Here is a 23,436-nt window from a genome sequence, read left to right as displayed (position 1 = left end):
GTAGCTAATGCAATTTCACTAAGTCACTGCCCGACTTGATTACATGTGGGCTGGGGAGCGCATGCTAAGCCACCACAGGGGGCTGGATGGCTGTCACTGTTTGAGTGTGTGTGAGCATATGGTTTCTATGTAGTTTAGGTTGATCCATTTGTTTTAGGCTCTCTGTTTTAGGTGTGTGTGTGTGTGTGTATACAGATTTGTACCTGTCTGTTTGTACCCCTTTAGTCCATGGATGTTTTTATGGATAACAGTTGTGTGTCATGTCTGCCTAGGTGTGTGTGTTGCAGACAGAGCAGTGGTCCTCAAGGGGGATTTCAGGCAGATTTGGCCACATTAGAATGTGTCACTTCTTCCTTTCCAGCTTTCAGTTGCCGTCCCACTGAGCACCACACCTCCACACACCCCTCCCACTAATCCTGGATGAGACCACACACCAAGGGACACAAAAGCACAGACACTCATCCAAACAACACCAACTATAGTCAAGCACACACATGCAAACACATGCAAACACACAGGCTCTCACAAACAAAATTTTACAAATTATATCGAGAGAGGGATGGCAGCAGTTTGGGGGCATCCTGACCCGAAACCGGAGCCACCCTGTCACGTCTAGACAACTCTGAAGAATCTCATGCATATTAATGCAGGCCTATTTAATATTCATCAGTGCTATGCCCTGTTGGCAGCTGGTCCCAGACCCCATGGATCAATGAGGTCTCTTCCTCGCTCCTTTGTCTGACACGGATGCAGATGTTTAGAGCATGAAATTAAATTGGTCACTGTCATTGGGAATACATACATGGTAGTCAATTTGGTGTGTGTGTGTGTGTGTGTGTGTGTGTGTGTGTGTGTGTGTGTGTGTGTGTGTGTGTGTGTGTGTTGTGTTTGTGTGTGTGTGTGTGTGTGTGTGTGTGTGTGTGTTGTTGCCGTTTAGATGTGGCTCTTGGAGCAGACAGGTAGCGCTAACTTCTTCAGAGTCTGTGACATGTTGATGTTATTCATGGCAACTTGAGTGTTTGCAAGTTGATGACGAGGAAACAAAAGTTTTGCCAGCTCTTTCCACCTTTATGATCAGAGAGAGAGAGAGAGAGAGAGAGAGAGAGAGAGAGAGGGAGAGGGAGAGAGAGAGAGAGAACGTGAGGGAGGATGAGCAAGAGAGTGCATTGGCGGCAGCTTTGTTTAGGAGTCTGTAATTGAGTCTTAATTGAATTGGCACCTAAGGAAGGATGAATTGATGGAGAGATGGAGAAAGAGGCAGTTGAGTGAATTGGACCTCATCTCCGTCTCCACTTAGCAATGTGAATGTGGGCTTACTGTGTAGGTGAATTTCATGGCAACAGATTGGAATCAGAAACCCTTGATTTGAAAGTTTCGGATGGAATGAAAGCTTCCCTTGTCATTTTAATGAAAATACGGAGAGTGTTGTCTCCCATACTTGTCAAATGAAACTTGTTCCATTAGAAATTTATCATGGAGCCCGGCAAAGGGAACAATGGGCTGATATGCATTTGAATGCAAGGCTAGGCAGGCTGCACAGGTAATGCGGAACAGGCTTTCGCACTATGGCAAAGTGTCTTTGTGTTATATCACACAAGCTTTGCAAGGTCGTATAGGACATGGAAATGAAAAAGAAGAAAACAGCAGAGCAAGGCATTGTGCCAAACTGAAATCTCACCATTTCAGAACACACATGCACACACACCCTTACCAATTTCAAAACCCAATCAAAGTAGCATGGATCACCATCTTGTTTGTTTCTGTCCAGTGTTTCCACTTAACTTACTCTGTACCCTTGATACCTCATTTCAACTGATCAGAATGTAACAGGAAAGTGCAGTCAGCTGGTTTATGGTCTTATGGAGTCCTTTAATCTTGGTAGCAAACTTTTTTCTAAAGGTTTCCCCACTCACAGAGCTCAATTGTTAATGTCTCAGACTCCCTTGGTTTTGAATCTAGAAGGTTATTTATTGCAGTCTGTTTTTCCCGTCCCATGGATGTATTGTTACTGAGTGTCATTGGACTTAATCATAAACCTAAATCCAGAAATTCTGATGAATAACATTTTCTCACTGCATGAAGGCAGAGAATGCCACCGTCTTACTGCTCTCCTCCTGTTATTCTTATTCATGTACCATCAATCATCACATTTGCGTTCAAACACTATATGAACATAAACATGTCCATGCATACATGCATAGTATTCATTTATACACGCGCGCGCACACACATAGACAGACAGACAATCAGTTTGCTTTGCAGTTTGCTGTATTGACAACGAGCTGCAATTTCGTCTCCATCAATTATATTGATTACTTCAGGATGAGTGGAGGTAATGAGCTTTGGTGTTCTTTCTCTCCCCTATGATCTCCCCTCTTCCCCTGTCTGCAGCCCCCCGCTCTCCACTCAGTGTCTATCTCCCCATTCCTTTCTGAGCATGTTACATGGCAATGATTTTCTGATTAACCCTGTTAGCTGTGGGGTTCACCCACGCAGTGACGCAGGGGCATGAAGAGGAGTATGAGCATGTGGGATGCATTTAGATTTGTGATGGAGAGCTGCACTGATTGAGTGATGTGTTTATTAGGTCTTATGGTATGGTACTCTTGTACTGATTAAATATTTAGATATGTAAAAGTGTTTCAGTATAATATAAGATTTAAAAAATATATATTGATTAATTGAGGGAACATCATTGTTACATGCCCCTTTCAGGGAGATCAGGGTTCAGGGTCACTGACAAAGCAGCACTCTAGGGGTTGGTTGGGATTTGATGTCTTGTTAAAGGACAAAGCATGGTGAGGATTGTTAAGTTTTGACTCTGGGTGAAAGCAGATCTTCAGAACCACCTGAATCTTCTAAATGTCATCCTACATATGATTCGCACATATCCAGCACGCATTGCAATAACACTACCATGTATTGATGTCTATTTTGTCATGTTTGGTCAAGTCCTGTGTCCTGTGTTCTAGGTGGTGCTGATGACAACCTGATTGAAGGGGGAGAAATGAAGTTTGTGTGTAAACCGGGAGCGAGGAACATCACTGTGATCTTCCAGCCTCTTCTCAGGTACAGCACTGAACAATCCAGCCAAACATTGATTTGCGTGTAGTTTCAAGATGTGTCTTTAGTTTACCGGGAATGTGATCAGCAACACAAAACAGCAAGAATTCTGCAGTCACTTATCTGCAACCAGACACTGCCGACTGTATGAGTAAGTGCTGAAGTGGTGCATTAGTGTGATGACTGACGACTGAGCGGAGTCACAAGTAAAGATACATGAAGTAATAAGCAAATCATAATTTCAAACAAGCCTTTGCTGTTAGTTTGACAGTATCTTGCTGTAGAAGAATGAATAACTCAATAAATCAGTCAAGGCAATCTGACCACCCAAGATGTACTTATATTATCACTACAGTTTTATGGTGAGATATTGTGTGCACAAAAACATTATACTGCTGCTATGTGCATGCATAACACCAGGACATTCTCATGTGCGACACTTCTGATGTCCAGTATCAGGCAACTTAATCGGATCAGATTAAAATAAAGTTAATGAACGACAGAACCTGCTGTCTTTACTGGAACGGTTTGGGCATGATTCCATTAACTTTACGAGGCTGCTAGTGTCATAGTGGTCAGTCAGAGAGGGATTGCCAAGCCACTCAAGACATATGAAAGCTGGGACATGACTCAATACCAGTCAAATGTAAACTAATTATATTACACGGCCTCTTAGTGACCATCTATTGATTTCAACCTTTTTAATGTTCAGTGGGATATCATAAATCAAACATGATGTAATGTACTGTACCTTCAGTTCAAGATGTTTTGTTGATACCATCCAGGAATTGGGATCGACTGCCACCCTTGCTTTTGTTTCCCACTAAATTTGAGTATTGTGAAGGGTTGTCTTTGTGGTAATGTTCTGTATGTCTGGTAGTTTTCTATACAGTGCTGTGGTCCCAGGCGAGTAGTGTAAATCTAATAGTGAAGCAGTTTAATTGAATTGGCCTCCATGCAGTGATGCATTCCCTTCTAGGATCCATTAAACAGAGATGTTTCCTACTTCCACACTATGGTGCTTGGCATACATTTCTACAATTTCAACATCATGGAGTGTGTTTTTAATGCATAGAGGCAGGATAAGTGTGCCTTTTTGGCAAGCATTTTGTTTATCCCTTAAATTTGTATAAAGTTGGCAGGTTAAGAGATGTTTTGACTGTAAAAGTATCTTGAATACTCAGCCAGTGGAGAGCTATAGCTTCACACAGGCCATCTGGGTTGTAACTGTATTATGAGGAGGCTAACTTGCTTTGCTCTTTGGTTCTAAGTTTTTTAAATATTACAGTCTGTCAATACAGACAAACTTGGAAAAAAGCCAACACAAATGGTGCAAAGCAGATGTTTGTTTAGATTTAGTTCAAGTATACTGGCAATTTAATTATGTGTATACCCTGACCACTAAACGTTGGACTGACTACTAAACAATATAGAATCGCAGAAAATCTGCCAGTTAATTTAGTTAAGATAGATTGCACTTTATCTATCAGATCCATTTAGCGCTTCATCACATCCCCACTAACCTAAGCTCTACTGTCAGTTGTCATGTTACCTTTTGTTTGATTGATTGATGCTCTTTGAAAGAAAATGACTGGTTTCAGAGAGTAAGGACCGTCTCTGTTTGTATGTGTGTGTGTTGACGTGTTCATGCATGTGTCTATTCATGCATTAATGTCTTTCTTTCCAGGTGGTTGCCTGTGTGTTTATGTCCCTTTTACTAATGATTTGGCCTTGAATCTTTCCCTCAGTCTCCCTCTCTTACACACTTTCCTTCTCCCTCTGACACACACACACACACACACACACACACACACACACATGCTGACGTTCAACCCCTGTTCACTGTGGGTCTGGCCAAGCTTTTGTCTGAACAAATGACCAAAAATAAAACTGTGACTAGCTTTCTGCCAACCTCTCCCATGTTGTCTGTAATGGTTCATATCAATCACACCAAACTGCCTTGCACACAGGGCTCTCTCCTCTCTCTCACCCTCCCTCCGACCTGCCCTCTCTCGACTTCCAGTGCCAATGGAGCGCTGTTTCTTGCAGATGGTTTTCTAATGGCAAAGCTCTGGCACTCCGCTGATGGATCACTACACCTCCTGCAGCCAGCCATGCAAGTCATGGCAGCTTTAATGACAGAAGCAGTTGGGGGGTGCAGCACCGAAAATCAGTGGTGTGTGTGGCAATGTGCAGGCGTATAAGACAGCAGGGTCTTAATGTTTGATTGTACAGTATTAAAATAGTGTGTTGTAATGTTGAACCTCCAATTCACGAGGAGCAATGTGGATTCCATCCTCAGGCCTGTGTCACCCAGCAAGATGAGTGGGTTAGCCAGCTCTCTTTGGGCTAGACTCACTGTTTTCTGGCATCACAAAGCTGGCTCACTTTTAATTGGGATAGATCACCATTAAAACCTATGCTGCGCGGCTAAAGAAAGGGCTAACTTAACAGAATCAGATCAAAATGTGTCAACAGCCCGCGCAATGACCAATCAGATCACTTACAAGTAATAATAATTCCCACACTTATTTATAGCCTTGGCCTTACTTTCACATTTGGAATTTATTCACATATAAAAGTAAAGGCTAAGCTTCTTATTTTATTCTACTGGTGTGATTACATTTTATCTTTCGCTTCACTGAATATCACTGTCTGCTGGTGCATTAACCTAATTTCCCTGTGGATATTACCATTTCATCTTATGTCATATTAAGTGCTTCACTCATGGTTTGGATGATGTTGCATCTGATTGGCTTGTAATTAACAATGTATGTAATGCTTAGTGAAGCCAAGTAGCCCAAAGAGGGCCAGACTAAGTTGAACTTGCTTCGTGATACAGGCCCTGTATAATGGAGCTGTGGTGCAGCTCTTTGTCCATGCAAAGGTACTTCATGTTTCATGGAAATTCTCTCATCCAGTTTAAATGTGCTTTGTTGACTTGGAGAAGGTCTATTTTATTCACAGTACTATCCTAGGAGGTTATATGGAGAATACTGAGGAAATATGGGGTGCCAGTGCCATTCCCCTGAACTATCAAGTTCATGTAAAACCCAAGTGTATCTGTATTCTCTGCAATAAATCAAGTGCATTTGGGCATCAGGCTCCACCAAGGTTGTGGCTTGTTACCTAGTCTGTTGCGGACAGAATGTCTCGAAGCAGCCAAAGAGTGAAGAGTGAACAGAATCGCATATTTGCTTCTCTGATCCAGAATATGCTGGAGGGATTATATGTCCCACCTGGTCTTGGAAGGCCTCAGGCTCCCCCAGGAAGAGCTGGAGGAGGTGGCTGGGGAGGAGGACATCTGGGCTACCTTGGTTAGCCTGCTGCCACTACAACCTAGCCCTGGCTAAACACCAGAAAATGGATGGATTATAATGAAAAGGGGACTAGTGTGGAGCGAACTCTTCTAATGTACTTATTGCTAAATTTTGCCTTTCTGTCTATATGTATATTGCCCCTGGGCATTATACGCCTTTCTAAAGAAATTGCAAATAATTTGTATCTGGGTTTCCCTTCTATATACTTCATAATGTGAGTTATTACTCTTGTTATTTCCTTATATATCAAACCTCAGATCAATAGCTAAGTATCAGTTGTGCATGTGTAACCTGATTGAGTCTGTCTGTGTGTTTGTCATTTATTCAGTTTGTCTCTACCAGCAAATATGTTTGCATTTTGTTTTGACAAGGCGGAAGATGGCCGAGACTTTGCATGTGAGATGTGTGTGCTTTTCTGTTGGTGTGTTTGGTTACATCTCTTCTAGAGAGGACTGTATGACCTCTAGATTGACAAAACACTAACTCTATCCTTGGGAAAGCATTCAGATCTGTTTTAGGCTCAACATTGTTAGTGTTTATGGTAAGTGAATGAATAAGTTTGGTTCTGCCCTTACAAGTAGAGCAATCCAACCCGATGTGTCAGACCGTAGAATGTATGTCTTTAAAGACACACACAAATATGGGGCAGACATAGGGGAGTGTTTGTGCATGTAGCAGCCAATTTAGTTTGACTTGTGGGGTCTCCTCCTGACATTTGGGTGGTATTTACACCCCTTGCTCCGGACGAGGTTGGCATTTTGAAAATCTTCAGCAAGCCCCTAATCTCTCCCTGTTCACCAGTCGCAGGATGACCAGGCATGGCCGTGCCTGTAGATGTCTGCTAGGTTTGTGTCTGTGTGTGGCACTATGTGTTTCTGTGTGTGCAGGTGAAGCCTAAAGTTAGTTAATTAGTAAGTATAATGTTATCATCTATGAAAATAAGGCAGAGATTTTAAGGAAACCACATTTTTCTTTTATGACTCAAAGTCATGAACCTGCTTGCTGAAGGGCTTTATGTAATAGTAACACACTCATGCTTGGCTAATTTCCTTTCTAACTGACTTCATTTTGCTTTTAATCTCGCTGCTTTCTAATTACTAATTCTGACTCCAAATTGATTTTTGGCCTCAACTTTAAAATTACCCGTGGAGATGATTTGTTTGAATGTTTCAGTCATATTTCAGAATTGTTTACTCATTCAGAATTTGACTCTAAGCCCTTTTGTATGTGTATGTGAGTACATGTTATCGTTTGTCTTTGCATTTGTGTACCAAAACATATAGGAAGCTCAGAATTATCCTGCTGGTCTTCAGATAACATCAGACTGGTAGTTTAACTAGATTGAACATTTCACTGCTGTTTAACAGTCGATTGAGTACAGATCTCTTCGTTGCCTCTCACAGCATTAGCTCATTAAAAAGCACTCATGTTGATGTGCAGATACTTAAATTCATACAAGGTCTACTTGAAGTCGGTTCTACTGTAAGTGTCTGTGGTCGAGTGAAAAAGCGCGAGGGAGAGAAGAGTCAGAAGGTTAGAGATTGACAGAGAGCGCTCGGGGGAAGCAGAGAGGGAAGGACAATGGAACAAGCGATGAAAGGAATGAGGAGCGGATAGAAAACTAGATGACAGGAAAAGGACAGAAGGGCTCTGCCTCCCACCGCTACAGCCTGTGGTGAAAGCGAAACACACCATGATTCTGCACTAATTTCACACTCTCATTAACTCCCCTCCTGAGCAGCAAACGCAGGCCGAGACAAACAGAAAGAGCAAGAGTTAGAGGTGAAATGGAGTATCTTTAAAGAGGTTTTTAAAAAGTATTTTTGATTAAGCTGACTTGCACTGTTGAATTCTCAAACACGACATCTAAGGAGAAGGCTGTTTGATTGAACATGTTGATTTTCCACATTCCCTCTGACATTTTGAAGTCCCGTATTTCTTGAAGAACAAGAATAATTGTTTTAAGAAAACTTCATATTAGAAGTGTGTGAGCTAATATCAAGTGTAAGAAAAATATCTGATCTACAACATGGTCCAGTGTAATGTTTAAATAGTTAATGCAACACTATTTGTCAAGCCATATAAGCAGGCAGTTTTTATGATAGCCTATTCATCTGCATATATCTCCATGTTTTATTGTTTACTAATGATCATGAGCAGACAGAAAAACACGTTTGATTATTGCTCCCTCTGTCAAAGTAGTGCTGCAGTCGTCACTGTCCATAGGCTCCCTACTGCAACATGGAAAATGACACCCATTACTCAGGTATTTATGATCCATATAAGCCCTGCAATTACACAGTTTTACAATTTTATGATGTTGATCCACTAGGCACTTTATTGGGCAGCATGAACGGCCACAGTCAGAGACAACAAACTAAAGCACAGGATCAAAATTATTTTCAAATTCCAGCAACTGGATTTGTTTGATCAAAAAGTCATTGTTGAGATCATTTTGTGACAAGACAGGTGTTTGTAGTGGCCCACTGAGTTACCAAGTGTATGACCTATTTCAAACATGCTAATTCCCACTGCGGCAGAACTGAAAATGGCAAAAATAATTTGTGGTTGAACCATAACCTTCATTTAGTCTGGCAGCAGCTTCGTAATTACTGGTGAAGAATACAGTTTTCATTTAACAATAACATCTGTACAACCTCAAAGAGGTGTCTGCGCTAAGGCTATTAAAATGCAGCGTGGACATCCTGTCTTAAGTCTTACTCACATGTACATGCACGTACTGCTTTGCTCTGCCAGACCTTGCTCTCTTTTCTAATCTTTTCTCACTCGTTCAGGAGGATTTTCTTCAGTAAATAGCACCCTCCTTCTCTCTCTCTTTCTAACCCACACCCATTAAAAACTGGGAGCATAGTTGGGAATCAGGTGGAGAGAGGATTTTACACTGGAAAGGTCAGAGAGAGAGAGAGAGAGGGAGATAAAGAAGGCAGAAGAAAGAAACCAACAACAGAGAAGAGAGCAGATGGGAGGCAATGAAAGAAAAACACAAAGGAAAAGATGATAAAAAAGAAACAAACAGACAGGTGGGATGAGAATAGAGCGAGATAAGTCGGAAGAAGAAGAAGAAGAAAGAAAATGCAGAGGAATAGAAAGGCTCTTAGATTGCATGTATGCTGGGTGGCATGTTGGCTTGCTTTGAATTCAAGTTGTTTACGTGCACGTACACCTTCTGCACTATTCTGTACATAGGGAGAAAAGACAGGATGGCAAGGAAGTAGAGTACTGAACAGTTGGGTGTAACCAGTATGTATTAGAAAATTGATCTGAGAAAGTAATTTGGCTACATTCCCTGTGAAATTTGTCAAAAGTCAATACGGCTGCTGATTTTTGACAAATTTCTGGTAACTATGTGCTCGTGTGGTTTATGTGGTTTTTTACATACCTAAACTAGCCTGATATCTGGAACTCACAATAGCAGTGTGCAAAACATGTAATGGTACCCTGAAATATTCAAATGGCACCACCAGCTTTGTTAATACTTTAAATAGGTGGCGTGTCAAAATAAAGGAGCCTTCCTGCAGGGCCGGTCAACTTGAGGCAAAGTAACATGAGGCTAGTGTTAGCAGGTGAAGGCAATTGTTGAAGCAACATGCTATTTTATTTGCAATGACACATGCCCATGTGCAGTAGTGGTATCGTAAATACCAAATTTAGACAGATGATACTGACCCTAGCACCGACTTATACAATTGTTAGTTTTTACAGCATTTCTATTAAAAAAAAAAACATCCTCTGAAACTGTCGAAAAAGTTTCCCTTTATATCACTGCCAGCTATTAAGTATTGTTGGTATACCAGTACATAATTTTTTGGGGCATTGTGTCTTAAAATAAAGAGCGCTTGAAAGGTGAAGTAATATTGATGTTTTTTTAATTAGTTACTGCCATTCAAAATGAGACATTGAATCTTTAATTGAATCTCAATTGAATTGAATAATATCCATCAGCTTCGAATCGAAACGTGTCGTTACAAATTAGTTGTTTTTGCATTGTACCATGTACAGTATAAATAGGTACTTAGTTGCATGAGGGGGGCAGCTGCTCACTCCTACTAAGTTAGTGAATAATGCAGTGACTTATGTAAAACTACACCTTAGCAAAATAAAATGACTACCAAGAGAAATAAATAAAAATATACATGGAAGGAGAGCAGCAGAAGACAGATGGAAAGTAGAAGAGTGTGTATAGGAAAAGAAAGCTGCTGGATGTCTGCAGAACACAATACCAGTTTGCTATGAATCTGTCAGGTGCTCCTACCTGTCACTAGCTGCAGCACCACGGTATCTTTATTCTTTTATCTCTCTGATGCCCTCCCCACAGGACAACACACACACACACACACACACACACACACACACACACACACACACACAATGTTGTAAATAATGCTGCTGGTTTTTATCGCTTTCCAAAAGTGCAACTTCAGCCACTTTCTAGTGAGGTGCAGAGTTTTCAATCTCCTCATGTCTTACAAGCACACGCATGCACAGAGACAGACATACACACTGTGGGCATGACACACATCCCAACACACACACACACACCAGATATTGTGCAGGAGATTAGATCCATCATTGTGGGGGTCTTTTCTCTGGCTATAGAAGGTGGATAAACTCTTTGATTGTGTTTATCCATCCCATAATGGAATCAGACTCGGTTCCCAGGACAACCTGTCCAACAGACTCATGTGAAGCAGACAGTCGTCACTTTGAGCTTAAGGGGGTCTAGTTTGTCTGAACGCTCAGCAGTAGACTTCTTATGAAGTCGGCTTTGAAGGTCCCTGAGGTTTTAGGTCTGTGTGGGGGGGGATCGGACACTGGGAATTGTTGCCTGGTCAGATTAGAGGCAGACATTGTGCCAGGACACAAAGACAAACATTTATATGTACCTTAGATACACACAAGACACACACACACGGTTAGGTCTTTGAAGCTTGAACCAGATGACCAGGTCATAATCACACAGATGTTCACACAGTCATGCTGTCCACATCAATGTTACCCCCCACCCCCCGCAGTGCCTGATTGTCTCTGATTGGCTGCTTTTGAAAGAGATTGGACTGTATTCTCGGGAGATTTGTAGGTTTGTGTGTGCGTGCCTTGGTGTATTGTGTTACCAACAATAATTTAATGAAATGAAAGTCTCTATTTTTTTGAGTGTACAATATTTTAATTATGCCTAATATGGTTCTTCAGACCTGTTGCTATGAAAGTACAAAAGTGAGAGGACAGAATGCCCTTAATGCTAATCGAATAAATGCCAGAGGGAGCTGCTGCCAAGAAGAGAATTACTGAACCACAATGAAGACGTGTTTTCACCATGTGTTGCTTTCTGCCACATCCCTCGCTCTTCTGTTTGTCTCTTTTTTTTCTATTGTTTCCTTCATTTTTCAGGGATTTAATCAGCTAAACAACGGACAGAATTTTACTACCTTCTAAAAACTGAAATCCTGTGAACATTATATACTGTGTTCTTAAAGAACTGTATCATCTCCTCCTGAGTGCTGGAGATGGGAGATGTACAGATATTCTCTTGTTCCTGTCCCACACACTTCCTTCTGTTTTCCCCTTTAAATTCAGCCTCAGTCGTCTGTCTTTCCTCCTTCCATCCTTCTATCCCTTGACAACATGAGCTGCCACTCTGTGTTACTGTCACATGAGCAAATGCCAGCCCCCACATCACAGCAGCCTTTGATTGGCCAGGCCTTTCCAGGTCGGTGAGCTGCTGCCTGATAATAACCTTGTTTGATTGCTGGAGCAGAGATGTAATTGATTGATCTGCTCACCCTGTCTGGGGCTAGGCCTCTGAAGTAGCCTCTACGGATGTGCGTGTGTAGGCGTGCATGCGTGCGTGCGTGAGTGTGTGTGTGTGTGCTGGAGTGGGGGGTTGGCTGATTGTTGAGGGGAGCTCCAGATAAGCATACATGCACACATGTACACACAAAACCTCAACTCAGAAATACTGCACGGATGCAAACACATGCACATATACCCACACACACAGATGAGGGAGAGAGTGGACAGAGTTTGTTTTTTAAACTCTTCCCCGCACATCTGCCCTGTGCACCTCACCAACCAATCAACAAGTCATTAAACCTCATTAAAATTCTCCAACTCCCTCTGAAAGGATTGTTTGTGATCTTCTAATTGGTGGTTACATAAGTTAGTCCATCTTTCTGGATAGTTCATTATTCTCAAAGATAGATAGTCTCAACTCAATGCAGCTTCTAATCCAATTGAGGCTAAACAGATAGGTGTTTCTAAGACACAGTGTTTCACAGTTAATTAATCGGGGTTGGAGAATATTTGTCCACTTTGTGTGGATAAAATCAAGGTCTACAGGCTAAGTAAGGTTATGATTTGGGTTGCATTCTGTTGTCACTGTCCCTCTAACTCATTTTCTTAGAAGCAAAATAAGCCAGTAGTAGGACAAGAGTTTATTTGCTGCTCCTGCCTTCGATTTGTACATTGTGGGTAATATAGCCTCTGGCTCTGCTCATCTTCCTGCAGTTTTGAAGGATCTTTCTGGTGTATACAATGTATTTATTTTCCCCCAAAACAGTCTGGCTCGGCAGAGATGATTTCTTTCAGATAGGGTTTCTAACTCTGGATATAATGGTAACTAAATATGTCTCCCCTGTGTCCAAATTGAAACGTCCCAGAGCTAAACCGTGAGATGAAGAGAAAACCAAAACTCTGAAAAGGACACAACATACATTTTTTAAAAGAGATGGATATTTCTCCCCTTTCGTCCTTCCTCCCCTATCAGTGATGGTTTGATCCCCGACCAGTCATGCTGGAGTCGTGGTGTGCCCATTGAGTGTGCAACCAGTGGAAAAGTCAAACTGGCAGACTCTGATTGAGTCTGTATATCGAGTCTCTCCTCTCCTCCCCTCTACTCCCTTTGCATGAGTTATTTAGAGGTGAATTTAAATGCTTATCTTGGGGACAACTATCCTACTCCCCTCCAAGACTTTCCTCAGAAGAGGGAAAATCGATGTAGATGTCGACCACTTCACTTTAAAAGCTATCCAAACCAGCAGAAGAACACATGGTATTTCCACATTGCCCCATCTGCTCTCGTGTTTTTCCATGAAGTAAGTGAAGCATGGGAAGTCAAGGGATACAAACACTTTTGCAATAAGGTGTAACAGCATTGAACTGCCAAGCTTTCCTCCGGGGTTGATGAGCTGCAAAAGTGTAACACATTCACGATAGCCCCCTCTGTTTGTGAGTGGTCTCTTATGTAAAACTGTTTGGCTAAATTCATTACATCCTCCCAAAATAGAGCTCACATCCACAACAAAGACGACTGGAAGGGAATTTCAACCAGAGGACAGAACAGACTCTATGAGGGGAATGAACAACAGAAGGGAGGTGGGGAGAGAAAGGAGAAGGCGAAAATCCATTATGTTTGATGTTCATGTCTCACCCTGGCAGCAAATGCTGGTGGAAAAACCCTGTGAAATGACATTAGGGGCGTCTTGTAATGTGATTTCTGCTATGTGTGAATATGAGATTTCTAATGGATTTGAGCACATTAGAGCAGTCTTTATCTGTAGTATTTATTCCCCCCTGGTTTCAAATGCAATTTGCTAAGTACAACGTTTCACTCAGCACTAGCGCACTAGCTTTCTGGCTACAAGGGATGTGGGGGAGGATTATATTATTTTTCTTTTTTGTGGAGGGCGCCACATAAAGATATCTTGATAAATATTCAAGCCACAGCATTTGTGACAAATTGGTATATTAAAAGAGAGAGAGGGTCTTTCTATAATATGTGCAGAGGTATGCAGAGAAGAATGGTTTCATCAGGAGTATGGTTCTGTGAATTTGAGTTTGTTCATCTGTCCTTATTTTATGTATTTTTTGTATCTGCACATTATATTATACTACATTTCTGTAATGAGAAGATGCATGCAGATGTATTGTTGTAGGGCCCGTTGTAGGAGTTGAGAAGCTTGAATACGGGTTAGTAAGTCTAAAACTGGTTTGACATCGTGTCTACACAGGAGGCGTAGCAGCTTCAGTGCTTGCACTCACATTTTGGCACGTTTCAGCTAGACTGATTAAGATAGAAGCGTGTCAGACACGAGGGAGAAAGACGACATGCCGTAACACGTTCTCTCCTGTTTCTGAAATGTCACCGCTGCTGCAAAGTTGACTCTTTCTCGTTTGATGACATCATACAGAAGATTTCAAGGTGGTCTGACCGTCTGTGTAAATCTCCATAGAGAGTCGTAGTTAGCAAGCTAACTGGGGGTGCTTCTGAGCTAACCTGTGGCACACAGCCACAGCCTCTTGATTTCTTATAAACCCAGGTTACAGTTCTAATAAAGAGATCTAATTTAGTGTTTTGTAATGCACAGCACACAGGTATGAAAATGAAATTATGCATTTTCAACAATAATAAGTTTGTTGAAAAAACTGTGTTTCGGCGATATAAAACAGCGACAATGGGCGGGAATGACTTTATAATTGTGATGTGCACAAAGTCCATATGTCCAGTGTGAAAGCCACAAATTATTTTCATTAATTTGATGTAGATGCTTAAGTCAGCCCTTTAAAAAATACAAAGAAGTTGCTGAGTCAAGGCTGACTTACTAATAATTGTTGGTTTGATTTACTAGACTGTTGAGAATATTCTGCTGCAGCCCTTTCCTGATCAGGAGAGCCCAGAGTTCTTGGTGCACTTCAACATTGTGTTGCACTGAATAAGATTTCTGCCAGAACTTGTGATGAATAAACAGACCAGTTTGGTGCAAGATTCCAGTGCCATTTTCATAGCACTCCACCAGTTTCTCACACTGCTTACATTAAAAAAAAGAGAATCGTGTTCGTCTTCAATTTTCCTGACACCCTAATATCTGTCTCTGTCTGATTGGGGTCACAGCATCCCTGATTAGCGTGCACATTTACGTGTTCCTGCCAGCATTTCCGTAAATTGTCCCAAATCAGCCAATGTGGTGCACTCCGAGCTCTCTGCAGGCCTAATGAGCTAGATTAAGACGGAAGTCATTTAACCCCTGCCTGCAACACACATGCACGCACACACACACACACACACACACACACACACACACACACACACAGTCTACATAGGCATATGTACTCATCACAACCAAACAAGCATGAGTGCACACACACACACACACGCACACACACACACACACACACACACACTATAACCACCTCACCTCCACCCTGTATTTCAGTAGATAGGAGATGGAGCGAGGCCATTATGCAAATGTCAGGTGTCAAGTGTAAATGAGATTGGAGGGATGGGAAACAGAAGTATTGAATATCACACTGGCTCCCTTGGCAACTGCACCAAGGTAATGAGAGCATTCCAGGACGTAGGCTGGCAAAACCCTTCGTTACACTGAAAGATAGCAGTGAAAAAGCCTGAATAAAAATTGTTAAGAGTAAGTCCATTGGGTCTAGTTGATGTAAGAAGCACTAGATAACACTACCACCTGCCTTATTCAGACTTGAAGTGTGAGCAAACTAGGTGGGGCTCAGGTTGTTGTTGTTTTTCTAGTGGTCTTTGAAAATTACTAGATATTATACTATCTACTATAAAGAGAGAAGAGAAGAGTTACTACTTTTTTATTATTGATTAATCTGTAAATTACTTTCTCATCGTGTGGTCTACAAAATGAAATGAAAATTGTGAAAAATCCCCAGTAAAATCTCAACGTGATGTGATCAAATTGCATGTTTTGTCCGACTAATACTTCAAAACCCAAAGATATTCAGTTTATTATCGCATAAGACAAAGAAAAGCAGCAAATCCTCCCAATTGAGAAGCTTGAACCAGAGAATGTTTTGTTTTGTTGTGCCTTTTTTGCTTAGAAAAATGTCCTAAATGATTAATATGATAATCAAAATAGTTGCCCATACATTGTTTTGTTGACTGGCTAATCGATTCATTGATAAATGGTTTTCTGCTCTAATGTTACCCATTTGATTATTCAGTTTCTTTAATGTAGACATATTTTAACAAAGGTGCCTTGTCAGTTTTTTTCAGAAATTGTCACTGTCAGTCCATAAAGATAACCCTTTTATTCAGATTACCTTGGAATCGTGTACAAATGTTCATCGCAGGTCATCTCATCATCTGCTGCAGAACTTTTCCCCAGCTGTTGTTAAGCACTGGCTGCATACATATCTCTCTTTCTCTCGGCCTCTCAATTTATTTCTCTCTTTTTATCTCTCGGTCTCTCTAGTCTGTCTATAGCCGTAGGCTGTGTACTGATTATTATGACTCCTCATGCCTAATCTTCTTTTCTTGTCTCTCCATCTCTTCTCGTTCCTCTAACTCCCCTCTTTATTCCACAGCCCCTCTTTCTCTCACTGGGCCATTTACTGCTGGCCTTGGTCTCCCTGTAAGAAAAACAGAAAGATTAAATATTCCTGTAATTACTGAAACCTCAGATGACAACTATTAGTTTAATAATGGATGTAACTCTTAACAAATAATTGTAGAAATGTCATGTAAATGTAAAAAAAAAAGTGCCTTATTAAAAGGAACAAAACCTTCTGCATCTTTTGATATTCAATTCAATCTACATAGCACCAAATCATAACAGAAGTTACCTCAGGGCACTTTTCATATAGAGCAGGTCGAGACTGTACTCTTTATAATATAATTTACACAAGTAATTCCCACCACGAGGAAGCACTTGGCGACAGTGGCAAGTGGCAGAAAGTAGCAGGTAATGTAATGCAATTCATGGGACGTGATCAAGATGACGGCATACATGTAGAAAGACATTGACAAGCTTGTTGAAACACAGAGGGGGGGAGGGGGGGTATTACACTTTGGACTGTCCCTGGGGTCATGTTACAACCATTACAGTAGATGCACAGATTCCTCCGTGGTGTGTGAAGAAGCAACACATGCAAATCAGTAGTAACAAATCTCTATTTTCAATATTTCACGCTAACAAAGTAGCAGGCTGAGTCGATGGCTGTAAATTGCTGACAACTGGCACAAGTGGGGAACACTCAGGGATACTACAATGTATATTAACTGAACTGTTGTGAACAAAGTAACAACATCAGTGGTATGGAGAGACTTTGGCTATTTAAAGCCCCGTTTGGACACCCAGTGGATGAATTAGTCCCAAGTGGTGCTCCACTAACATTATTTAAAGACTGACTCCGAACTGAGCCGTAGAAAGTTTGCCATCAAAGTTAATCACCTGAAGCATCACAATCTAACAATGCAAGCACGTGCATTCTCACCATTAATTAGACCGAATCCCAGGAGCAAGTAGAGAGGCTCTCAGAGAAACCGTAACATTACCGTGTGTTTCCTTCCTGCATTGGTTCTTATTTAGACTCTGAGGGCACCGCATGAATTCTGAAAAATTCCTGACACATCAATTCTCACAACGTCAACTTCTATGAAATTCAGTCCATACAATCTATCCTTTTATTAGTTAATTGTGTAGTTATTAGCTGCTTTAATAAACAATAAAGACAATTGTTTACAGTCATTTCAATACTCATTTATATCAATGATAGTTCATTGGCCTGATGTGAGTCACTCATTGGTTCTGAGAAATTCATCAGGGAAGTTGCTTGTATCTGAGGGTCTCATCTCCTCTTCTCTCCTCCTTTCATCTCCTCCCCTCACCTCCCTTTGGTCATCCTGATGCCTGAAATATTTTATGGACAGATTCTCTATTTACCCATATGGCCATGTACATGATGACACACTACCCACACACACCTGTCACTTTTTAAAGTGAAACACACAAAGTTAAAGGTCAGTGCCAGCTCAAGGTTGTCTCTCTCCCCTGAGAGCCCTTTCAAGTGGACACACACGCTCACGCAGAGACCAAGACATGACATTACAACAAGCAGGCTTGGACAGGCCATGAAAGGATCAATGAATAATTTAACCCCTAACATCATATTTCCCCTGGCAGTAATGTATACAGGAAGGCTTGCATGTGCACCTGATTTGTGTGTGTGCAGATACTCGTGCAGTGTGTATCCTCCTTCATTTTGTGTACGCCCTATATGCTGAGAGGTGGCTATTTCAGCAGTGTAATGTGATGTGTGGGAGTGTTATCAGAGCTGTAGGTATGACAGACTCACAGCCCTAGAGCTGACTTCCTGGAATTGCATTTTGTTGGCCGTCTCCAATATGAGACCTGTCACCTCGCTCCCTGCAGGCCATGCAAACCGTGATTGAGGCATTTCTGTGAGGTGTCACTATCAAGGGGGCATGCTTGTGAGGGTTTTTGTGTTTCTGTCTATCTGCTTGCACGTGATGGGTAATAGGCTGGTTTTCATACCGATGAAGAGTTTTACACAATTTCAATCCCCTCGCCCCGACTCTCTCTCTCCTTCATCCTCTTGCTGTCACTTTTTTCTTCTCTCCTTCCTTCATTGTATCCTGTTTTTTCTGTCACTGCCTCCCTCCACCTTCACTTTGTCCTCACTCCTTCCATCCTTTTCTTACCTCTCTCCTTTCCACCCATCCCCACCTTCCGTGCCCCCCCTTCCCCTCTCCCTGTCAACACTGTCATAGCTTGGGGAGCCCTTCAGTGTATTACAGACCTCTCACCACTAGTTCTCTTTATGGCACTTTCTCTTTTTAAATTCAATCAGGCTTCAATGGAGCCCCCAGAACCATTTCAATTTACTACCTGGACGCCACAGGATGGAAAGTCCTGCGCTAACATAAAGGTCTAAATGGAATGGAAGGTTAAGAGAGAGGGAAGAGGGATGGAGGAGGAGAGGTTTGGCAAGGAGGGAAGGGGGTGTATTGAAACGGTGCCACGGAGCGATAACAGCAATGGAGTGGTAAAAATAGAGAGAGGCAGGGGAATTAGGGGGGAGAGGGTGAGAGAGAAAGATGAGGGAGAGGGAAGAGTCTGAAGCGTTACAGGGGATAAGAGAGCAGAGATGACAGCAGGGGAGAGAAGAAGGAGTAAAACTAAGGGTGGGAGATAGAGAGGAGGAGATAAGGGCGTACAGTAAGGAGAAGAAGTGATAAATATAAAGTGTTTTTTTAATCAGAGCAGAATGTGATGTGAAACGGCTCATCGACTGTAGCAACCTGTTTGGAGGAATTCATCAACCTTTAGACGTCTATGATACCATGCAGTGTGCTGTGCTGGTAAGTGTTGTCTGGGAGGTATGAAGGAAATACAGTATATAATACACACATAAACTGAATGGGAATGTAAGGTGAAACTAGCTTTTGTTCTTGCAACAAAAAAAAATGTATATAGATATAACTCAGCAGAATGCCATTCTTTCACCTGTGGCCATTGTATCTTTGACAAAATATCAAAACCATTGCCATTTTCTCACAACAATCCTTTTGACCTCGACTTGCCTGCTTTCTTCAGGGCAACTTTCCATTCACTCTCCCCTTTGGGCCAAAATAGACTCCTCATGTCCATCTTTTGCTGCCAGCCCTTTGTGTGTTGTGTGCAGGTTAAGTGTTTTTCTCAGTACTTTTCAGGCGAATTGAAAAGTGCCTTCGCACTTAGCTCTCCCAGGGATTGTTGCCATTTCAGTCTTGCTGAGTCATTCACTGAACCATGAGTGTCCTTCGGTGGCTCAAAAAGACTATCATCAACTCTGATTAGAAAAGAACATAATGTGTCAGTGTTTACGAAGGTGAGAAAAGATGGACCTAACACTCATTTAATCATTTTGGCTCCCATGCTTTATCTGTTGCTCTCATACCACTTCTCTAATTCACTGCTTAAAAAATGTGATGACTTTTCCAAAGGCAGAAAATACAAACCAAGAAAAACTTGTTGTATATGAAACGTATATGCATTTTTTTCTGGTTTCCTTTCTCTCTGGCTCTGTGTTAAGGCAGCTAAATCATAGTATACTGTAGATAGTACCTTTAATAAAGTCAAACTCCTCCCTCTCCTCCTTCATCCTTTGAACCAACGTTCAGTGACTGAGAAGTGACTCACACGTTAGGCATAAACTGTAAGTTTCTCACAGAGGGTCACCTTGATACACAACTGGATGCCCAGACTTAAAGGCAAAATGTTCGTCAAGGTTTTTATTGCAGTTCGATTCTCACACCACCTCATTCATGGGGACTTAGCTATGGTTTCTTTAGCCAAAACCTCTCTCGGACTGGAATAAACTGCCAAATGAAGGAGTCACTTTATGTTTTAATAAATGTTGGTTCCTCTATTAATCAGCTTTGCTTTTTACTTCCTGGCTTATTTTAATAAAGCAGTCCCCTTCCCCCTGTTTCTGTAAATGTCACCTGTGGGAGGCCACTTAATGCTCGGCTTATTAATCAGACTTGTTTTATAAGGAGGAGACGAACACTTAAATACTTAAGCATTGAGCAGAGTACAATCAGACCAGATACAGTGTTTGTCTGCACCTGCCTATCTGACTAGACAATAGTGTGTGTGTGTGTGTGTGTGTGTGTGTGTGTGTGTGTGTGTGTGTGTGTGTGTGTGTGTGTGTGTGTGTGTGTGTGTGTGTGTGTGTGTGTGTGTGTGTGTGTGTGTGTGTGTGTGTGTGTGTGTGTGTCTGAACTAAGCAATTGGTGCCCGTTATTAAGAAAATAGGCCTTACACCCACACACATACACACCATGGGACCAGCCAAGAACCGTCACCTGCCTCTCTGTCTGTATTGATTGACATTGTACAGTGTGCACAAAAGCAGTAATTTAGGCCCAATAGCCTCCCATTGTGACATTGAGGCATCTTTGACACTCTGTGTTCTAAATGGCTCAGTGTCGCATGTGAGAGAGTTGAAACTCCCACAGCTCTCTCCATTCACAGGATAGTAAAAGAAGAAAACACCAAAAATTGCAACAGTTAGCTGCCATTAAAAGTGAAAGGGAAATGTGCTCTATGTTCCACAGGGGAGGTTTACACAAAGCTATTATAAACGGCAATAACAAGCCTTTATACAACTTTAGATGCTTCAGGTTTCAAGTTGGGCGGCATTTCCTTTTTTGTACTATTAATGATGAGCAGCAGCTGGATATAAATGTCTAAACCTAACAGCATATAACATTAAGACAAATTAGGACTTCATATTAAGCAGCACATAATTGTCTCCACTATTTGTAGCTGCTATTCCTTTGTGTCATAATAACTGATCTTCACCATCCATTACAGACTCATTAGTAAAGCTGTGAGTCCGTCTTTATCCCAGAAAGTCTTAGTATTTACCATTCAGTTGACAGCGGAGACAGCCCATTATATAAAATTCATACTTCAGTGAAAAACCTTCAGAAATAAAAAGATCTGGTCCACTGAAAAAGTGAAAGCTGTTGTGAATGGGAATGAACCAGCAGTGGACAGGTTTGTACCCCTGCTGCTATGATTTTCTTGCCTTAGGCAACGCGCCAGGGAAGGTGTGTGTCTTTGAAACCAAGTTTTAGTGGAGCGGGGGATTTTTGCAGTGCTGAATATACCCATCACACACATCTTTGAATCTATTCATTAAAACATGGGCAGTAAACAATGTTTCCTCAGTAGACCATAATTCACTGGCAGGCCGAATAAACATGAATTTACTCTAATAATACTTTGCTTCACCATCATAGAGCTGACTATATGATTGATTCTTCGCAATACTTACTTAAGTTCACTCGAATACCTTAAATGCTCCCAAATTGGCAGAAAAAAAATCTATTGTGGAAGACACACCAAACTAGTGATGGCTAAGGGCTAAAGGTTTGTGTGGCTGTTTAGGATCAAATAACCGAGGCAACATCTGTCTTTGCACATCTGTACTTCGTATCTGTACAGTAGAAACTTAATATACTTTGACTACATTCCTCTTAGTGAAAAGACTAATGAGAGAGATAGTCTTGGGTAGAATTAAAGAGAGATAAAGAGATGGAGAGCACGCTGTAGGAAGATGGAGGAGTAGGCCAGCAGCAGCGGTAAGGTGGTGATTTGTCTTTGAGGCTCTGTGGTGTTGGTGTTGGCAGCGTCAGCTAAACAAGGCCATCTCATTTCCTGTTGTCTGCAGGAAGCAGCTGTCTGCTACTGCTACTGCTGCTGCTGCTACTCAGAGCCCCTGGTCATCAATCTCCCCCGTTTTAATTGGTCTGCACCACACTGCGACGGGCCAGCACACACACACACACACACACACACACACACACACACACACACACACACACACAAACACACACATACACACACTGACAGAATAGGTGCAGAGACATAAGTGTGCATGCAAGCAATACATGTGTGGATGCACACTCACGCACACACTGAATGAACATCTGTAGCAAATATACAGACATACACCTGCTTACCTCTGTATCACAGGCACTAATGAACATCACACGCACTTCTCTTCATTATCCCTGTACACTATAGCATTTCTGCTTACAGTGCATACTGTTCTTCATCAACCTACATGTTCACTAAATGCCACTAAGATCCCTATAGTAAAGATGCATACGACTTGTTAGTTTACTTGAGTGATACAGCCTATCAATAATTCCAATCTTCCTGTTTGTTTTTAAGAAATGATCACATGATAATATCATCTGTAGAAGTCCATGATCCATATAGTCCTCCAACAGTTATAGTCATAGTTTGCTGATATATAATTTCAAGATGGAACATAGAGATAAAGCTTTTGGATCTGTGCCTAGGTCACAAGTTTAATTGTGCTCATGCTACCTGTGTTCGGTAGAAACCTGTTTAGTATCCTGTTACATCCTACAAGAACACTTTTATAAGGGCTACCTCACCCATATTTTTAAAATGAAAGTCTGTAGCCATCTAATTGGGGAGCCTTGGCTTAAAAGCCTTTGGGAAGCCATTCACTAATGATCTAAAAATACGTATTTTTCATTCAAATGTGAATAGCTAATCTTTCTTTTTCTTTATGTGTGGCGGTGTTGGGATGAAGTAATGGGGAACAAATAACATTGTTGGGTCATCCCACAGTGACACTCATACATTGTGGTCTATGCAGAGTCTATGTTGGGTTACAGAAGGATGGACCCCTGTTTTATATCCTATTAGCCTTGCTCTCCAAAGGAAAGGTCCTG

The 23,436-nt window shown here is 41.6% G+C and overlaps 1 protein-coding gene across 1 annotated transcript in view; it reads left to right on the top strand.

Annotated features, from left to right (window-relative positions):
• Positions 1–23,436, top strand: part of exoc4 (exocyst complex component 4) — a 106,497-nt gene that overhangs the window by 36,300 nt on the left and 46,761 nt on the right. The window contains exon 12 of the mRNA XM_070928912.1: positions 2,973–3,069. Within this exon, the coding sequence (XP_070785013.1) occupies positions 2,973–3,069 (97 nt within the window). The remainder of the gene's footprint in view (positions 1–2,972; positions 3,070–23,436) is intronic.

This window comes from Enoplosus armatus, chromosome 22, assembly GCF_043641665.1.
Source record: "Enoplosus armatus isolate fEnoArm2 chromosome 22, fEnoArm2.hap1, whole genome shotgun sequence".
Taxonomy (NCBI): Eukaryota; Metazoa; Chordata; class Actinopteri; order Centrarchiformes; family Enoplosidae; genus Enoplosus; species Enoplosus armatus.
This window is presented reverse-complemented; position numbering and strand designations above follow the sequence as displayed.